General features: G+C 39.2%; 3 protein-coding genes across 3 annotated transcripts; 1 reads left to right on the forward strand and 2 right to left on the reverse strand.

The window, feature by feature from the left end:
- On the forward strand, positions 659 to 5,184 carry LOC109728452 (G2/mitotic-specific cyclin S13-7-like). The gene is made up of 11 exons (XM_020258870.1): positions 659 to 722; positions 1,866 to 2,127; positions 2,818 to 2,926; positions 3,023 to 3,058; positions 3,155 to 3,209; positions 3,291 to 3,545; positions 3,641 to 3,766; positions 3,847 to 4,095; positions 4,195 to 4,353; positions 4,445 to 4,623; positions 4,753 to 5,184. Exons 2-11 carry the CDS (start codon positions 2,082 to 2,084, stop codon positions 4,907 to 4,909), a joined length of 1,371 nt encoding a protein of 456 aa, XP_020114459.1. The 5' UTR covers positions 659 to 722; positions 1,866 to 2,081; the 3' UTR covers positions 4,910 to 5,184.
- On the reverse strand, positions 5,352 to 10,430 carry LOC109728453 (UDP-glycosyltransferase 87A1-like). Its single transcript, XM_020258871.1, has 2 exons — positions 9,800 to 10,430; positions 5,352 to 6,557 (listed from the first exon to the last, which is right to left on the reverse strand). The coding sequence occupies exons 1-2, from the start codon at positions 10,308 to 10,310 to the stop codon at positions 5,602 to 5,604; spliced, it is 1,467 nt and encodes a 488-aa protein (XP_020114460.1). The 5' UTR covers positions 10,311 to 10,430; the 3' UTR covers positions 5,352 to 5,601.
- LOC109728454 (tryptamine hydroxycinnamoyltransferase 1-like) lies at positions 12,576 to 13,978 on the reverse strand. Its single transcript, XM_020258872.1, has one exon. It carries the CDS (start codon positions 13,976 to 13,978, stop codon positions 12,695 to 12,697), a length of 1,284 nt encoding a protein of 427 aa, XP_020114461.1. The 3' UTR covers positions 12,576 to 12,694.

Below are 14,424 nucleotides of genomic sequence, written 5' to 3' on the forward strand. Positions count from 1 at the left end.
ATTTCTTTCTTTTATTTTGTTTCAAATAAAAAAATTTACAAGAAAAAAAAGTTATAAACTCTTTACTAGAATTTGTGTTTAACAAAATTAAATTAAATAAGACCATTTTTTAACTTAAATGAATCGGCGAGCTATGTGATTTGTCATTCTTTAATTTCAATCATTTTGCTTTGGGTTAAACTAAATTCTCATATTTTCAATACTTACTAGTTTTTTTTGAATTTTTAAAATTCAAATGATGATTTATATTTGTGCTAATGTTCAAGGGGTTATGCACATCATTAAAATTTATTTTAAATAAAACCCGAAATTGGCTTTATTTTGTGAATTAATGCGTTTCTTTTGTTATGGCTAAATTACATTTTTAGTCCTAAAACACACATTAACCTAAAAAAATCATTTTGTCTTTAAAGGACAAATTAAATGTGAATGGCACTTAATATTAAATTTATTCAAACACTTCAATAATAAAATAATCTCACCCTTTTTAACTCCCCCAACGGCTAGTTTTTGAAACACCCCTCTACACGGCACGATCCTAGCCGTTGGATCACAGCCCACCCGACCGTTGGGGCTTTCAAAAGCCAATTAGACCGTTGGAGGCCCCCCTCGCCAACACAAAAGGAAACCAAACCCCTCCATTTATGCACGAGACCCACAAATCCAAAGCTAGCGAAGAATCCACACAGGAGAGAGAAAGAGAGAGAGAGAGAGAGAGAGAGNATGTGATTTTCCTTTGTGCTAAATAATGAACATAAATAATATGTACTGCTTTAGGGATCTTCCAATTTTTATTTCCTCTATCTGTGCAAACATTTTGTTTGCGCGAATTAAAGCATGGAGATGCTTGAATAACAGATGCACTGATCTAAGGCATTATTTTAAATGATGATTATCGATCGAATATACTAGTTAATGTTTTTTTTTTCATTTTTTTTGTGATTTCATTAACTCAATAATTTGCTGATGTGGATGGAATTTGTTGTAGTTTTAGTGCAAGAAAGTTGGTAGATGAAGTAGCATGTTTAAGTGAATGTCAGGGTCTAGATTGCAATTTGTTGAAAAGTTTGGGAACATCTCGTACTTGTTCTTAAATAAAATTATAAATATAGGCCTCGTTTGGTATTTGATGTTATTTCTTTCTTTTTATTTTGTTTCAAATAAAGAAAATTTACAAGAAAAAAAAGTTATAAACTCTTTACTAGAATTTGTGTTTAATAAAATTAAATTAAATAAGACCATTTTTTAACTTAAATGTATCGGCGAGCTATGTGATTTGCCATTCTTTAATTTCAATTATTTTGCTTTGGGTTAAACTGAATTCTCATATTTTCAATACTTACTAGGTTTTTTTGAATTTTTAAAATTCAAATGATGATTTATATTTGTGCTAATGTTCAAGGGGTTATGCACATCATTAAAATTTATTTTAAATAAAACCCGAAATTGGCTTTATTTTGTGAATTAATGCATTTCTTTTGTTATGGCTAAATTACATTTTTAGTCCTAAAACACACATTAACCTAAAAAAATCATTTTGTCTTTAAAGGACAAATTAAATGTGAATGGCACTTAATATTAAATTTATTCAAACACTTCAATAATAAAATAATCTCACCCTTTTTAACTCCCCCAACGGCTAGTTTTTGAAACACCCCTCTACACGGCACGATCCTAGCCGTTGGATCTCAGGCCATCCGACCGTTGTAGCTTTCAAAAGCCAATTAGACCGTTGGAGGCCCCCCTCGCCAACACAAAAGGAAACCAAACCCCTCCATTTATGCACGAGACCCACAAATCCAAAGCTAGCGAAGAATCCACACAGGAGAGAGGAGAGAGAGAGAGAGAGAGAGAGAGAGAGAGAGGAAAGAGAGGAGAAGGGGCTGCTGCTTCTGCTTCTGCTTCTCTCAACAGCTGAAGCCACAACGGTGGCTGCAAATCCCGGCGTCGAAGGCGAAGGGGAGTCGGGGGCGGCTCAGCGCCTCCATTCTTTCTTCTCGTCGGTGCTCTCGAGCATCTTCTTTGGGCAGCAGAGCCAGGAACAAGAAGTAAAAGGAGGAGAAAGAGGAGGAGGAGGAGGAATGGCCTCAAAGCATCACAACGCAGTCGCTCCGCTGCAACCGAGAGGTTACACGGCTCTTTCTTTTGATTTGTATTTGTTCTCTTGATTTCGCTCGTTTGCTTCTATTGGGTTCCTCTCGTGTGTCTCAATAGTTTCCTAGCAAAAATAAAACAGGTAAGGATTGAGAAAGATTGGATTTTGATGAGCACCCATTTCTTTAATTGGCTCCTTGAGGGTTTTGTGAGGTTTTAATCGTGCCTTGTTTCATGGCTCTTTCTTTTGATTTGTTTTTGTCCTCTTGATTTCGTTCTAATGGGTTCATCTTGGATTTCTCATTGGTTTCCAATAAAAAAAAAAGGGTAAGAAATTAGAAAGGTTCAAAGATTGCTTTTTGGATGAAGACCCATTTCTTTAATTTGCTTCTTGAGGTGTCTTATAATTAAGGTCCTAATGTGATGTTGTTTTGTGTTTCTTTCTTTCGATTTCTCTTTGCAGCATTGCAAACTTCTTCTTCTTCTTTGGACAATTGAGGATAGTTTTTGCAGCGAATAGATCTTGTTTTACAATTTTATTTCTTTTGCCTTATTCTCTTCGTTATTTTCGCGCGGCACCAACTTCTATTCGATGAGTTTTTCTTGTTAGTACTCTCTTTTCCATTTTTTCCTTTTGGATTTTCTTTTTCTTGCTTTATTCTTTCGATCGTTTGGGTGCGCAATCCCAGAGGCTAATTCGAATCCGACTTGTTCTTCGATCAGGGGGGTTGGTTCCGACAGGGAAGCAGAAGGCCGCGGCAGGGGCAGATGCGAAGAACCGGAGAGCGCTCGAAGACATCGGTAATCTGGTTAACGTCCGCGGTGCTGAAGGGTGAGTATTGTCACCTCAATCTCAATTTGGACCTAAAACCGCGAAGATCCAACACTACATTTCTTCCTTAATCTTTTGCCTTGTTCTCTCTTTTAGGAAGCCGCAGGCGCAGATCAATCGCCCCATTACTCGGTGGGTCCTCATTTTCCTCGCGATCTCTTACGATTATCTATTATCTTATGCCTACTTTAGATTCAGATAATCTTATGTTACATTGGTTTCTTGCAGAAGCTTTGGTGCTCAACTGTTGGCACATGCGCAAGCTGTCGCTGCTGTCACAAAGGTGTGCAGACGATCTGCTGCTTCGCAGAGAAGCACTTCTAGATATCAATCATTTTACTAAAACCATCGACATTGTGTGCAGAAGCCTGTAGCTGTTCCCGCCGATGGAGCAGTAGGAAAAGGTGGCGCGAAACCGGCCAACAAGAAGGCTCCCACTGTTAAGCCTAAGCCCGAAAACGTTATCGAGATCAGCGATGACAAGAAAGAGGCGACGAAGCAGGTGTCGACTACGACGACAACAGCAGCAGCAGCAGTAGCAGCTAATGTCGGTTCTCGCGGCAAACCTTCTCGAAAGAAAGTCCACACTTTCACTTCTGTACTCACCGCGCGCAGCAAGGTGCTAGCTCTATTCTAGCTTTCACAGCTAGAGAATTTCTCATTGTGGTTTCTTATTGTGACAAGAACTCATCTTTTCGTCGGTGTTAATGTAAGGATGCTTGCGGGTTAACTGGGAAACCGAAAGAGTTGGTACAAGACATCGATGCGTCTGATGCCGATGACCAGTTGGCTGTTGTGGATTACGTCGAGGATATCTACAAGTTCTACAAACTCGCTGAGGTTCGAATTTTTTCGCGAATTACTGCTTTCATACGTTTATATATATACTCTTGTATCTTAATCTCTCATTTGTGATGCAGCATGAGAGCCGACCCCACGACTACATAGACTCTCAGGTAGAGATCAATGCCAAGATGAGGGCCATCCTCGCCGACTGGATAATCGAAGTGCACCATAAGTTCGAACTCATGCCCGAGACCCTGTACCTCACGTTTTATGTTATCGATCGGTATCTCTCGATGGAGATGGTGCCGAGGAGGGAGTTGCAGCTTGTGGGTGTCGGTGCCATGCTTATCGCTTGCAAGTACGAGGAAATATGGGCTCCCGAGGTAGAGAAACAAATATAGTATCTTCGTCTTTTCCGGACCGATGTATCTATATGCATTCAAATTTGTGATGAATTTGATTAATTTGTGTATTTGATGCAGGTCAATGATTTCATTTGCATATCAGATAGGGCATATACCAGGGAGCAGATACTGGGGATGGAGAAAACAATTCTGAACAAGCTGGAATGGAACTTGACCGTTCCGACGCCGTATGTGTTTCTCGTGAGATTTCTGAAGGCTGCTGCCAGTGATAAGGAGGTGAGGACTGTAAAAATTTATCCCTGAAAGTTTGCTCCAGATTTCAATTTTGAAATCTCTTTTGAGTTTTCAATTCATGGTTCAAATGCAGATGGAGCATATGGTCTTCTTCTTCGCCGAACTGGGCTTGGTGCAATACCCAATGATCATGTATTGTCCATCGATGTTCGCTGCTTCCGCAGTCTACGCGGCCCGCTGCACGCTGAAGAAGGACCCTTTCTGGACCAAGACGCTGAAGCGCCATACTGGCTTCTCCGAGCAGCAGTTGTTGTATGCATCTTTCCTTTATTCTAATTGCAATTCATGCTGTAATCATTCATCATTGGTTTTGTGCTGCATACCTGCAGGGACTGTATGTACTAAGATTTATAAAATCATTGGTTTTGTGCATGCCTGCAGGGACTGTAGTAAGATCCTGGTGAACGCACACGCAACCGCAACGGAGAGCAAACAAAAGGTCGTGTACAAGAAGTACTCCCACGAGCAATTCGCAGCCGTGGCTCTGCAGCCTGCGGCGACGAAAACGATGGAGGAGTTGAAGAAATCGATCGAGTGATCGTGGGTTGTTTTCTGTTCTTCTGTTGTGGTTTCGCAAGACTTTGATAATTCGTTATTTTGTTTGTTTCGTCATGCTTTCGAGTCTACAAGAGAATCAATCATCTCAGTGATGATAGGAATTAAGGATGTGTGTGTGTGTTGTTCTGTTTCCCAGGTGTGCATACTCTATTCCCAGGAGTATGGTGTATCCCCCAGTTCAATTTGTTCTGTTTCTGAGGGTGCACACTCTACCCAGTACATTTTACAATTTATCGAATTGTCGATTTGATTTGCGTCCATGTATCTGATGAATCTATTGATACAATTGCTATTTGTATAATTCTCTCTCCCAAAATTTAGTGTGTAGATTTAAGCTTTTAAGAGGATTTTGATTTTTCTTACTGTATTGAGGATTCTTCTGGGTGTGTTTTTGAAAGAAGATCAAATCTTAGGTTCTTACATATTGTAAAAGTATCCAACTCTTTTGCAACCAACCAACATACAAAATGTTAGGTTCTTACAAAATAGAGCATCTCAAGTTTATTAAATTGAAGTGTTTCGGCGTAATTTCAATATAACAGAACAACAATGTTACGCCGATTGAAACAGTAGAGTGAAGAAGAACAAAAGTAAAAGGCACTGCTGCATAAGTTGGCAACTTGAGCAACACAATCCACCTATCATCTTATTAGCAGAATCAGTTCCTGGGCTTCAGCATCCATTGCCTGTGTGTTCTTCTTCCATTAGACCGTCGCTGACCGGCACTTTCGTCCAATCATGCTTGTGTAGAAGCCCTTCGACGAAAGACTCGAGGCTATTAAACGAAGAACCGCCCTCTTCAATCGCTCTCCGAGAAGCCTCCTTTAGCCTGAGAGCATTGTTCCTCAGTTCGTTCCCTTCGTTTCCATCCAAATCCATCAACCTCCTCACCACCGTCGCGATCTCTTCTCTCGGAATGACACCGTCCTCCCCCGTCTTCTCCGTCAAACTCAGTCCTACTTTCCACTCACTCACCATAAGTCGGCTGTCGGGCAGTTGATCCCAAGATATAGGAAGCGTGATCGTCGGAACCCCCATAAACAATGCCTCGAGGGTCGAGTTCCATCCACAATGAGTCAAAAAGCCGCCAACAGAAGGATGATTCAGAACCTTCAACTGCTCACACCAGGGCACGACTAGACCTGCGTCTCCAACCGTTTCTTGGATCCGAGGAGAGTCGTCTCGCGCGACCCACAAGAATTTGATCTTGCTAGCAACCAGGCCCAGTGCAAGCTCATCAAGTTGAGATGTCGACACCGAGAGGAAGCTACCGAGTGATACATAAAGTATGGCGCTTTCAGGTTGAGAGTCCAACCACGTGAAGTAGTTTGCAGTAGCACAACCGTTTTGCGATGCGGCATTATCTTTAGATTCTCGATCGAGCAACATGTAAGGAATGCAGGGACCGATTGCGAAGATAGGATATTGGAGCTCTTCTCTTAGTAGATCAATCACCTTTGATTCAATCTCATAGAAGGAGGTGAAGAGGAGACATTGAGCTTTCCGCGACGACGAGATCGCCTCGAAGGCACGTTCCAGTGTTCCATAGGAAAACATGTGTCTGACATCACTCAATCTCATTGATGTCAGACCAGGTATGTATTGCTCCAAAGATTGGTCATCAATTTCTGCAGAAAATTTTTTAAAAAAATTGATAAAGAACAAGAGATTCAATCAATCATGTGGCTGCATATTGTATGTATTATGCTTCAGATAGTAAAAAAAAAAAAAGAACAAGAAATATGAACAAAAGGGACTAAAATTTAGTCGCCACAAACCTAAACGGTACTAAGGTTACACCCATTTACACATTTTGCAACATTTTACTGACATGAATGCTGTTGGAATTAGAGAGCAGCGAAAACTTACAAATTGTATAGTTAACGTATTCAGGAACCGAAATCGGATCGAATTGCTTAATACAATTCACGAAATGAATTGTTTAGTTCATAAGACAAATAATAATTATAACAAACAAGACAAGTAATTAAAAACTACGACATTAGCATGAGTAACATATTGGAGAACTTCGTACGTGAGCAAAACATTTTCCCACTAAGCACTTTTATGTGTCTTAACGCATGCGAAATTATTGCTTCCACCACCACACCCCACTTTTTTAAACATTACAACAAAGGCCTTAAAATCAAAATCTAATTCATTATGTGTACTGTAGAATATTTGAAAGGCCTATGTACCCAAAATCACATTTTGAGCACTGATATAAATAAGTTGTTTATACACGCACTTTAAGAGTTCTATCATAAATTTGCCAGCACAACAATATTGTTTAAATAATTTTTCAGCTTGAAAAGTATTTTCAATTATTTGATTTTAAAAAAAAATAGTTTTCTGAAATTTTTTCGCTAAACTTCATGAAAATGTAGTGTTTTGTTTTCTGAAATTTTATTTTATTTTATCTTTTATTTTTTTTGAGAGAAAGATAGCATGCTACCCGCTTCGTTTATTTCATTTATAAATAAACTTAGCTGGAAACGTGAATCAACTAGGATTCGAACTTGGGTCTCGGGTAACAACCATCGAACCCTTTTGCCACTTGCGCTAGGGATGGTCAGTTTTTCTGAAATTTTATTGGTGTGAAACAAAAAGGCTGTGTTTCATGAAAAGATTTTTCTTTTAATTTAAAAAAAATATATTTTTTAACGCTTCCTTTGAGTAACCAAACACCTAATTAGGGGTGTAAAACGGGCGGGGCGGTCCACGGCACGGCTTCGGGTCGGGCTCCAACAGGTACAGCTGCTGTAGCAGCCGTGCCGGCCCGGCCCGGCCTGAGCTTTCAGGCAGTGCTGGGCCGTTCCGTCTCAGGCACGACGCCCTGGCACGGCACGGTCCGAACAAGCCGAAGAGAGGCGGGCGGCCGGGCATGGCACGGCTCGCTTGGGCCGTGCCAGCCGGGCCAGCACGGCCCGGATCCCAAGGCCCAAGGCCAAAAAATTTTGGTCGATTGGACCGAAAGCTTAATTTTTTTTTAAATAATAATAAAAATTTATATGTTTTTTTTCAAAATAAAAAATTTATTTTTTTAATCAAAATACTAATTTAAATAAAAAATAATTTATTTATTATTATTTTTTAAATTTACATGTTCTTAAAAAATTAAAGGGTCGGCCCGGAGCACGGCCCGTGACTTCCGGGCCAGAGTGCTGTGCTGGGCCGGGAACTGGTTAGCTCTGGCCGGCCACGGCCCGGTCCGGATGTGATAATGATCCGGGCCGGACCGGGCCCGACTAATGTGGGCCATGCCGGCCCCACACCTAATCATCAAATATTTAATACGCATACACCAGGCGCACGCATGAGGTGTACGCATACACCAGGCGCACGCAATGTTTTCACACATAATGATGGGACAAACCCCGCGTGCGCAATCCGTGGTCCCGGGATTCGGACTTGCACGTGCAATGACAGGGTCTCACGTGACAGGTTCAGTAGCACGTGCCTCGCACGTGCATCCAGTCAAACACTAATTACGGGTCAAACAAGTACAAACTAGTCTCGTTCGACGAGAAGTTTGGCAAAGAAACAAAATTTCTCCGGAAAAATTCAAAAAATAAATTTTTTTTATCTAATATTTTACTAAAACATTGAAAAAAAAAAAATCAATATTGTGACCTGTGACGTGTGATCGTAGGAGCACTAACAAATTAATTTATGAAGTTTGTGTGCCTCTCACTTTTAAAGATTGTAATTTTAATAAAAAGATAAAAGTAAAATATATTAAAAGTCTCTATTTTACTACATATCTCATTTTAATAAAAAATAATAATAATAAGTCTGCAATCAAAAAATAATTACTAGCCTTTTAGAATGTGTTCCGTCAGATATAAAATATACTAAAAATTATTTTACATATTTAAAAAATAGAGCGTTTTCGTTTTTTATTTATTTTCAACGATAATGAAAACTTGAACAACCTAAAATTTTTTTCTTTTATTTTTTTTCTCCATCGCATCAAATAAATATATATTTTTTTGCAATCAAACAAATATTTCATAAAGTACTTTTTTTTTTTTATAAATTAAACACTATAAAAGAAATGATTGTAAAGATTTAATAATTTTTTTGGTTGTTGTAAAAAAAAAAGTAAAAGTAGAAGCTTTGTAAAAAAAAAAAAAAAAGATTCTTAAATTAAAGAAGTCACAAAACTACAGTCTAGTCTAAGAATAGAATGTAGACATAGCATTTTTATTAAAATGCCATTTTTTTTNAATAGGCTTAGGCTTTGAATTAAATGAGAGAAAATTAATATATTAGAAACTTGATGTGACTCAAACTAAGAATTTCTATGTGAAATAACTGTTATAATCTAAATAATCTAAAAGCTTAAACTGTTAAAAAATAATATTTTAAATATTTTTATAAAAATATTTCAAATACCACCCCTATGGTTTCATAATTTTTTACTTTACTATCCTATGATTTAAAGTGTATCAATTTAGTACCCTGTTATTTTTTTTTAATCTTTTTATTATTAATTTTACTAATTTTTTTCATTAACTCAGTGATAAAGTTAAAACCAAAAGGTACTAAATTGAACATTTGATAAATCTAGGTGGCGTATCTGATGTTTTTTATATATAATTTAATAAAATATTAACAGAAAATTTGAGGAAAAGATAAAATGAAACCATAGAATACTAACGTGATACACTTTAAATCACATGATACTAAAATAAAAAAGTGCGAAACTATAAGGGTGGCATCTGAAGTCTATCCTATTTTAATATTTAAATATATATTTTTTTATTTTTCACAAATAGAATAGTTTGCTGGTGGGCNTTTTTTTTTTTTATAAATAAAATAGTTTGCTGATGACCCGTCACACAAGCACACAAGCACGGACACGCACCTATTGTGGTCGTCGTTGTTGTTGTGGGGGTGGGGAGGCGGCGGAGGTGGGCGAGGAGGGCGAAGAAGGTGGCAGCCATGGGGAAGAGGGAGCAGAGGGGGATGCGGCGGCGGGCGGCGAGCGGGACGGCCCAAGGGAGGTAGGTGTCGGCGAGGACGGCGGCTGGGGGGGGGTCGAGGCGGTCGAGGAGGTCGGCGACGGGGGAGTCCATCTTCGTGTAGACGGCCTCGATGAAGCCGTCGAAGTCGGCGGCGCGGCCGCGCTCGGAGGGGATGACGTTGGGGATGGTGGCGATGCAAAGCCCCACCGGGAGCTGAGGCTGAGAGTGTCGGGCGGAGTCGGAGTCGGAAAAGAGAAGGGCGCGCCACTCCTCGGTGAGGACGAGGGTGACGAGGATGCGGGAGGAGGAGGGGGAGGTGAGGAGGAGGCGGGAGAGGTTGAGCATGGCGTTGATGTGGCCACGCCCCGGGTACGGGACGGCGACCACGTGGCAGCAGGACGGGGGATCCATCAATCTATCTATCTATCTATCTATCTATCTCCTCCCCGTTGATTATTTGGACGGTGAGTGATGCAATCCCAAGATAAATAACTACTTGGGGCACTTCCCCGGAGACCAGCGTTGGAGAAGAAATGGTGGGTGAGTGAACTGATTGGGACGTGCACTCCCTTTTTTTTTCTAAAAAAAAAATAAAAAAATAAAAAAATGTGAGCGTCACATGATTGATACAATATTTTTAAGCGGTGATTAACCGAGTATAAATAAAAAAACTTCAAATATCATCCTTATAGTTTCACATTTTCTCGCTTTAGTATTTTATAATTTAAAATATATATATTACTTTTGTAGCATGTGGTTTTAATTTTTTTTTCTTTTTGTTATCACCTCCATTAATTTTTTTCGTTAAATCAGTGATAAAGTTAAAACTAAAGGGTACTAAAGTGAATATTCGATAAACTATAGGTGGGATATTTGAAATTTTTTGTATATGATTTAACGAAAAGGTAACAAAGGGACTGACGAAAAAAAAAAAAAATACTATAAGATACTGAATTGATATACTTTAAACCATAGGATAGTAAAGTGAGAAAGTGCGAAACCACATGGATGATATTTGAAGTTTACCTCCATAAATAATATAGTGTAACTGTTATAATATAGCTTAAAGTATATCAATTTAATTAGTACCTGTGATTTTATTTTTTTCTTTTCGTCAGCTCCTCCGTTAACATTTCGTTAAATTATAAATTATATACAAAAAAACTTTAGATATCCTATCTAGACTTATCGAATATTTACTTTAGTATATTTTAGTTTTAACTTTGTAACTGATTTAACAAAAAAAAAATAATAAAGAGGATAAGAAAAATAAATAAATAAAATTACGGAATACTAAATTAATATATTTTAAACCATAAGTACTAAAAAAAATAAAATTATAAATTAATACACTTTAAACTATAAGATGCAAAAATAAAAAAAACCTATGAGAATGGTATTTAGAATATTTCCCAAATTTTATTTTTTTTTAGTGTGCCACTGAAAAGATAATGTGTCCTATAAAAAGGAGATATTATTGCGTGCATGGAATGTATTATTTACATGTTCCATCATTGGCTCCACCATTAATAAAATAATAAAAATTTATAAATGCACTATAACTTAAATTACAATTTTAAAGACAGTAACATTAATTTTTGAACTTTCATGTTTAATATTGAATTGACAATTTAAATTGAAATATTTACTCGTTTAAATATAAATTTTTCTTTCTAAAATTTAAATTTAATTTATACAATTATAAATATAAAGTTTAAACTCAAGTTAAATTTTAAATTTAAATTTATAAAGATTTATCACTTATGAAATTAACCATTATCTAAATTGGTAAGTAACAAAATTAAATTAGGAAATAAAGATTTGTTAGATATTATCAAATTTGGTAATTAGCTAATGCATAGTTTCAAATATTATCTTTATGATTGATTGGTAACCTGTTGAGCAGGTTACCATTATGTAAAAGTCAATCTTAACCTCAAAAATTGAATGGTCGGATTTAAATTGGCCGGTGTATAGAAGTATTTCTCAATTTATTAGCTCCATCGTCGTTCATAGTGCAGTACGTATGAACCTTGAAATTTTTCGAGCCAAATTTAGGCTCAACGTATCGGTCCTCACTGTTGGAGGCGGCGAGAAAAAAAAATGCTACTTACACATTCAAAAATAAAGTAAATTTTATATTCACTCGTTCTAAAATTTAAACCCTCTTTTTTAATTTTCATTATTAAAAAAAATTAATAATAATAAAGTATAAAGATATAGGTTCTTGAATGAATTGAATGTACGATTTTGCACCTATTTTTTGAATGTGCTAGCAGCATTGATCGAAAAAAGAAAAAAAAATTTTTTTTTTTTTTTTTTTTTTTACTTTTCAAGCAATGCTATATGTACACCCAAAAAATGGGCGTAAATCTAATATTTTTTCGTTGGTCTTTTTAATCTTTTGTTATAATATTAAAGATATAAACAGAGTTTTAAACTTTTTTTAAAAATTTTTAAATGAGTGTGTATAAGATTTACACCCTATCTTTGCGCGTATAAGAAGCAGTTTTCTTTCTTTTCAGCTTTAAGCAGCTTGATCTATGTAAATGGATTTAGAGTTGTCACAAAAAATAAGGAAAGAGTAGTTCAAACAGGTGTAACTTTGTGCTTATCACTTATTCAAAATTTGCAGCTACAAATTTGAGGAACATTAGAGCATATATATGCCCTCAATTTATCTATTAGCTTGATCATGTACTACAAAAGCTTCGAAACTATTATTTTTCCTTCATTATTTGAATTATTCATAGTGTTATTTTGCACCTAATATTGAAGAACCAAGCAAATCTAACCTAATCTAAGGAGTGAGAAATTTGCCTCAACATCTTAGCATGCTCCTCCAGTAAGGTAACAAACACATCTATCCCCCCATCCTCACCAAACCCAGGTAGAACCATCACCAGCCCTTCAAACGGCACCCACGTCGGCAAAAACGCGCGCAGCGCGCCTCCGCCGCCGAAGTCGACGTCTTCGAATCGAAACCTGAGCCAGCTATCAACTTCGAGCATCGGCGACAGCACGTTCCCGTCAACGTCGTACACCGGCACGAGTTCCTCGTCCCCGTACAGCTCCCCGAAGTCGATGAACGATTGGATGTACCGATCATCGACTCTACGTATTGCTTCGTGGATCATCATCGCCGCACCCGGTAGGCCTTCGTCAATGAGGTCCTTTGCGGTTGCTTGCGGGTACGCATTGAGGACCAAGTTGCCGAAGAACTCGTTCGGTACCGGAGGTTTTAGTCTTGTTCTACCGTTTACGGAAACCCTGACCATAGTTTGCACCCGATCTTCGAGCCGACGGGCGACCGTTATCTTCCGCCATAGGTGGCCGATCAGAGTCTCGAATGTGGTGTACTTTCCTTCGGCCTTTCGACGCAGCTTTTGAATGAAATCGGCAGAGTATCGGATCAACATGTTGGTTATTTCACTTGGGTCGACGTCGATTTGGTTTACCGAGGAACTGTTCAGTGGCGTGAACTCGAGACCCCAGTGGTTGAACTCGCAATGCGGCGGGCAGCGTGGCTTGAGCCAGGACTGGTCATAGACGGGCGGACGGTCGACGAATGCCCCACGCACGGTTTGTGCCCACGCGGTGAAAAAGATGCTCATCGACTGGCCGTCGGCGACCCTGTGGTGTGCGGTGGCGCCGATTATCAGCCCGCCGCAAGCGAACCGGTTGAGCTGGACCTGAAACACATGGACAGCGCTGGCGGGGGAAGGGTGCAGTAGCTGAAAATCCGGCGACACCTCGAGGGGCAAATGGTCCGATAAGTTTGAGGACGCCGCAGCCTCCACCACCAGCGCACCGCCACCACAGCCGCCGACAATAAGGCACGGGCGGCGGAGACGGCGGCTGTAGTCGAGCCGGCCTGCGAGGGTAGGGAAGAGCAACAAGGTCTTGGATAACCCGGCGATCAGTGCGTCATTGGGCGGGGTCGGAGGGGAGAAGGCGAAGAGGACGGCGATGTAGATGTTGGAGGCGAAGCGGTCGAAGACGGTGAGGGGCGCTTCCGAGGGTGCGGAATTCGGATTGCTGGGGCGTAAAACGCGGGAACTCAGTATATGGACATCCATGTTGGTTGAGGCACCGTGAAGGAGAGAACAAGGGGACAAATTTATACAAGAAATAGAACCGAGTAAAGTCCAGGCCAGGGAGAGGATAACTCTGCATGCTAACATCTAGAAACTGGGTATTTATTGTTCATGGGAAGCTCCAAAAATAGCAGTAGGTTTGGACTTTGGAGAAATCCAAGAGGGAGGAAGCTATATCTGTTGCAGTTTTGGCTTTGTTGTGTTGCAAGCGCAGTAAAGTTTGAACAAGAAAGTGTATTCTTGCTCCCTGGAAGGGATTTTGGATGGGCACAAAATAAGTCAACCTAGATGCAACTGGTATTAATTATTTTTTTGTCATCCAAAGATCGATCTAGTGAGAAACGATTCAACATGTATCACGGTGAGTGTTAAATGCACCAAGCCTCAGAGAAATTGAACTCGAGAACCTTTGGAACACTGATGCTGCC

The sequence above is a fragment of the Ananas comosus genome, linkage group 23, assembly GCF_001540865.1.
Source record: "Ananas comosus cultivar F153 linkage group 23, ASM154086v1, whole genome shotgun sequence".
Lineage (NCBI taxonomy): Eukaryota > Viridiplantae > Streptophyta > Magnoliopsida > Poales > Bromeliaceae > Ananas > Ananas comosus.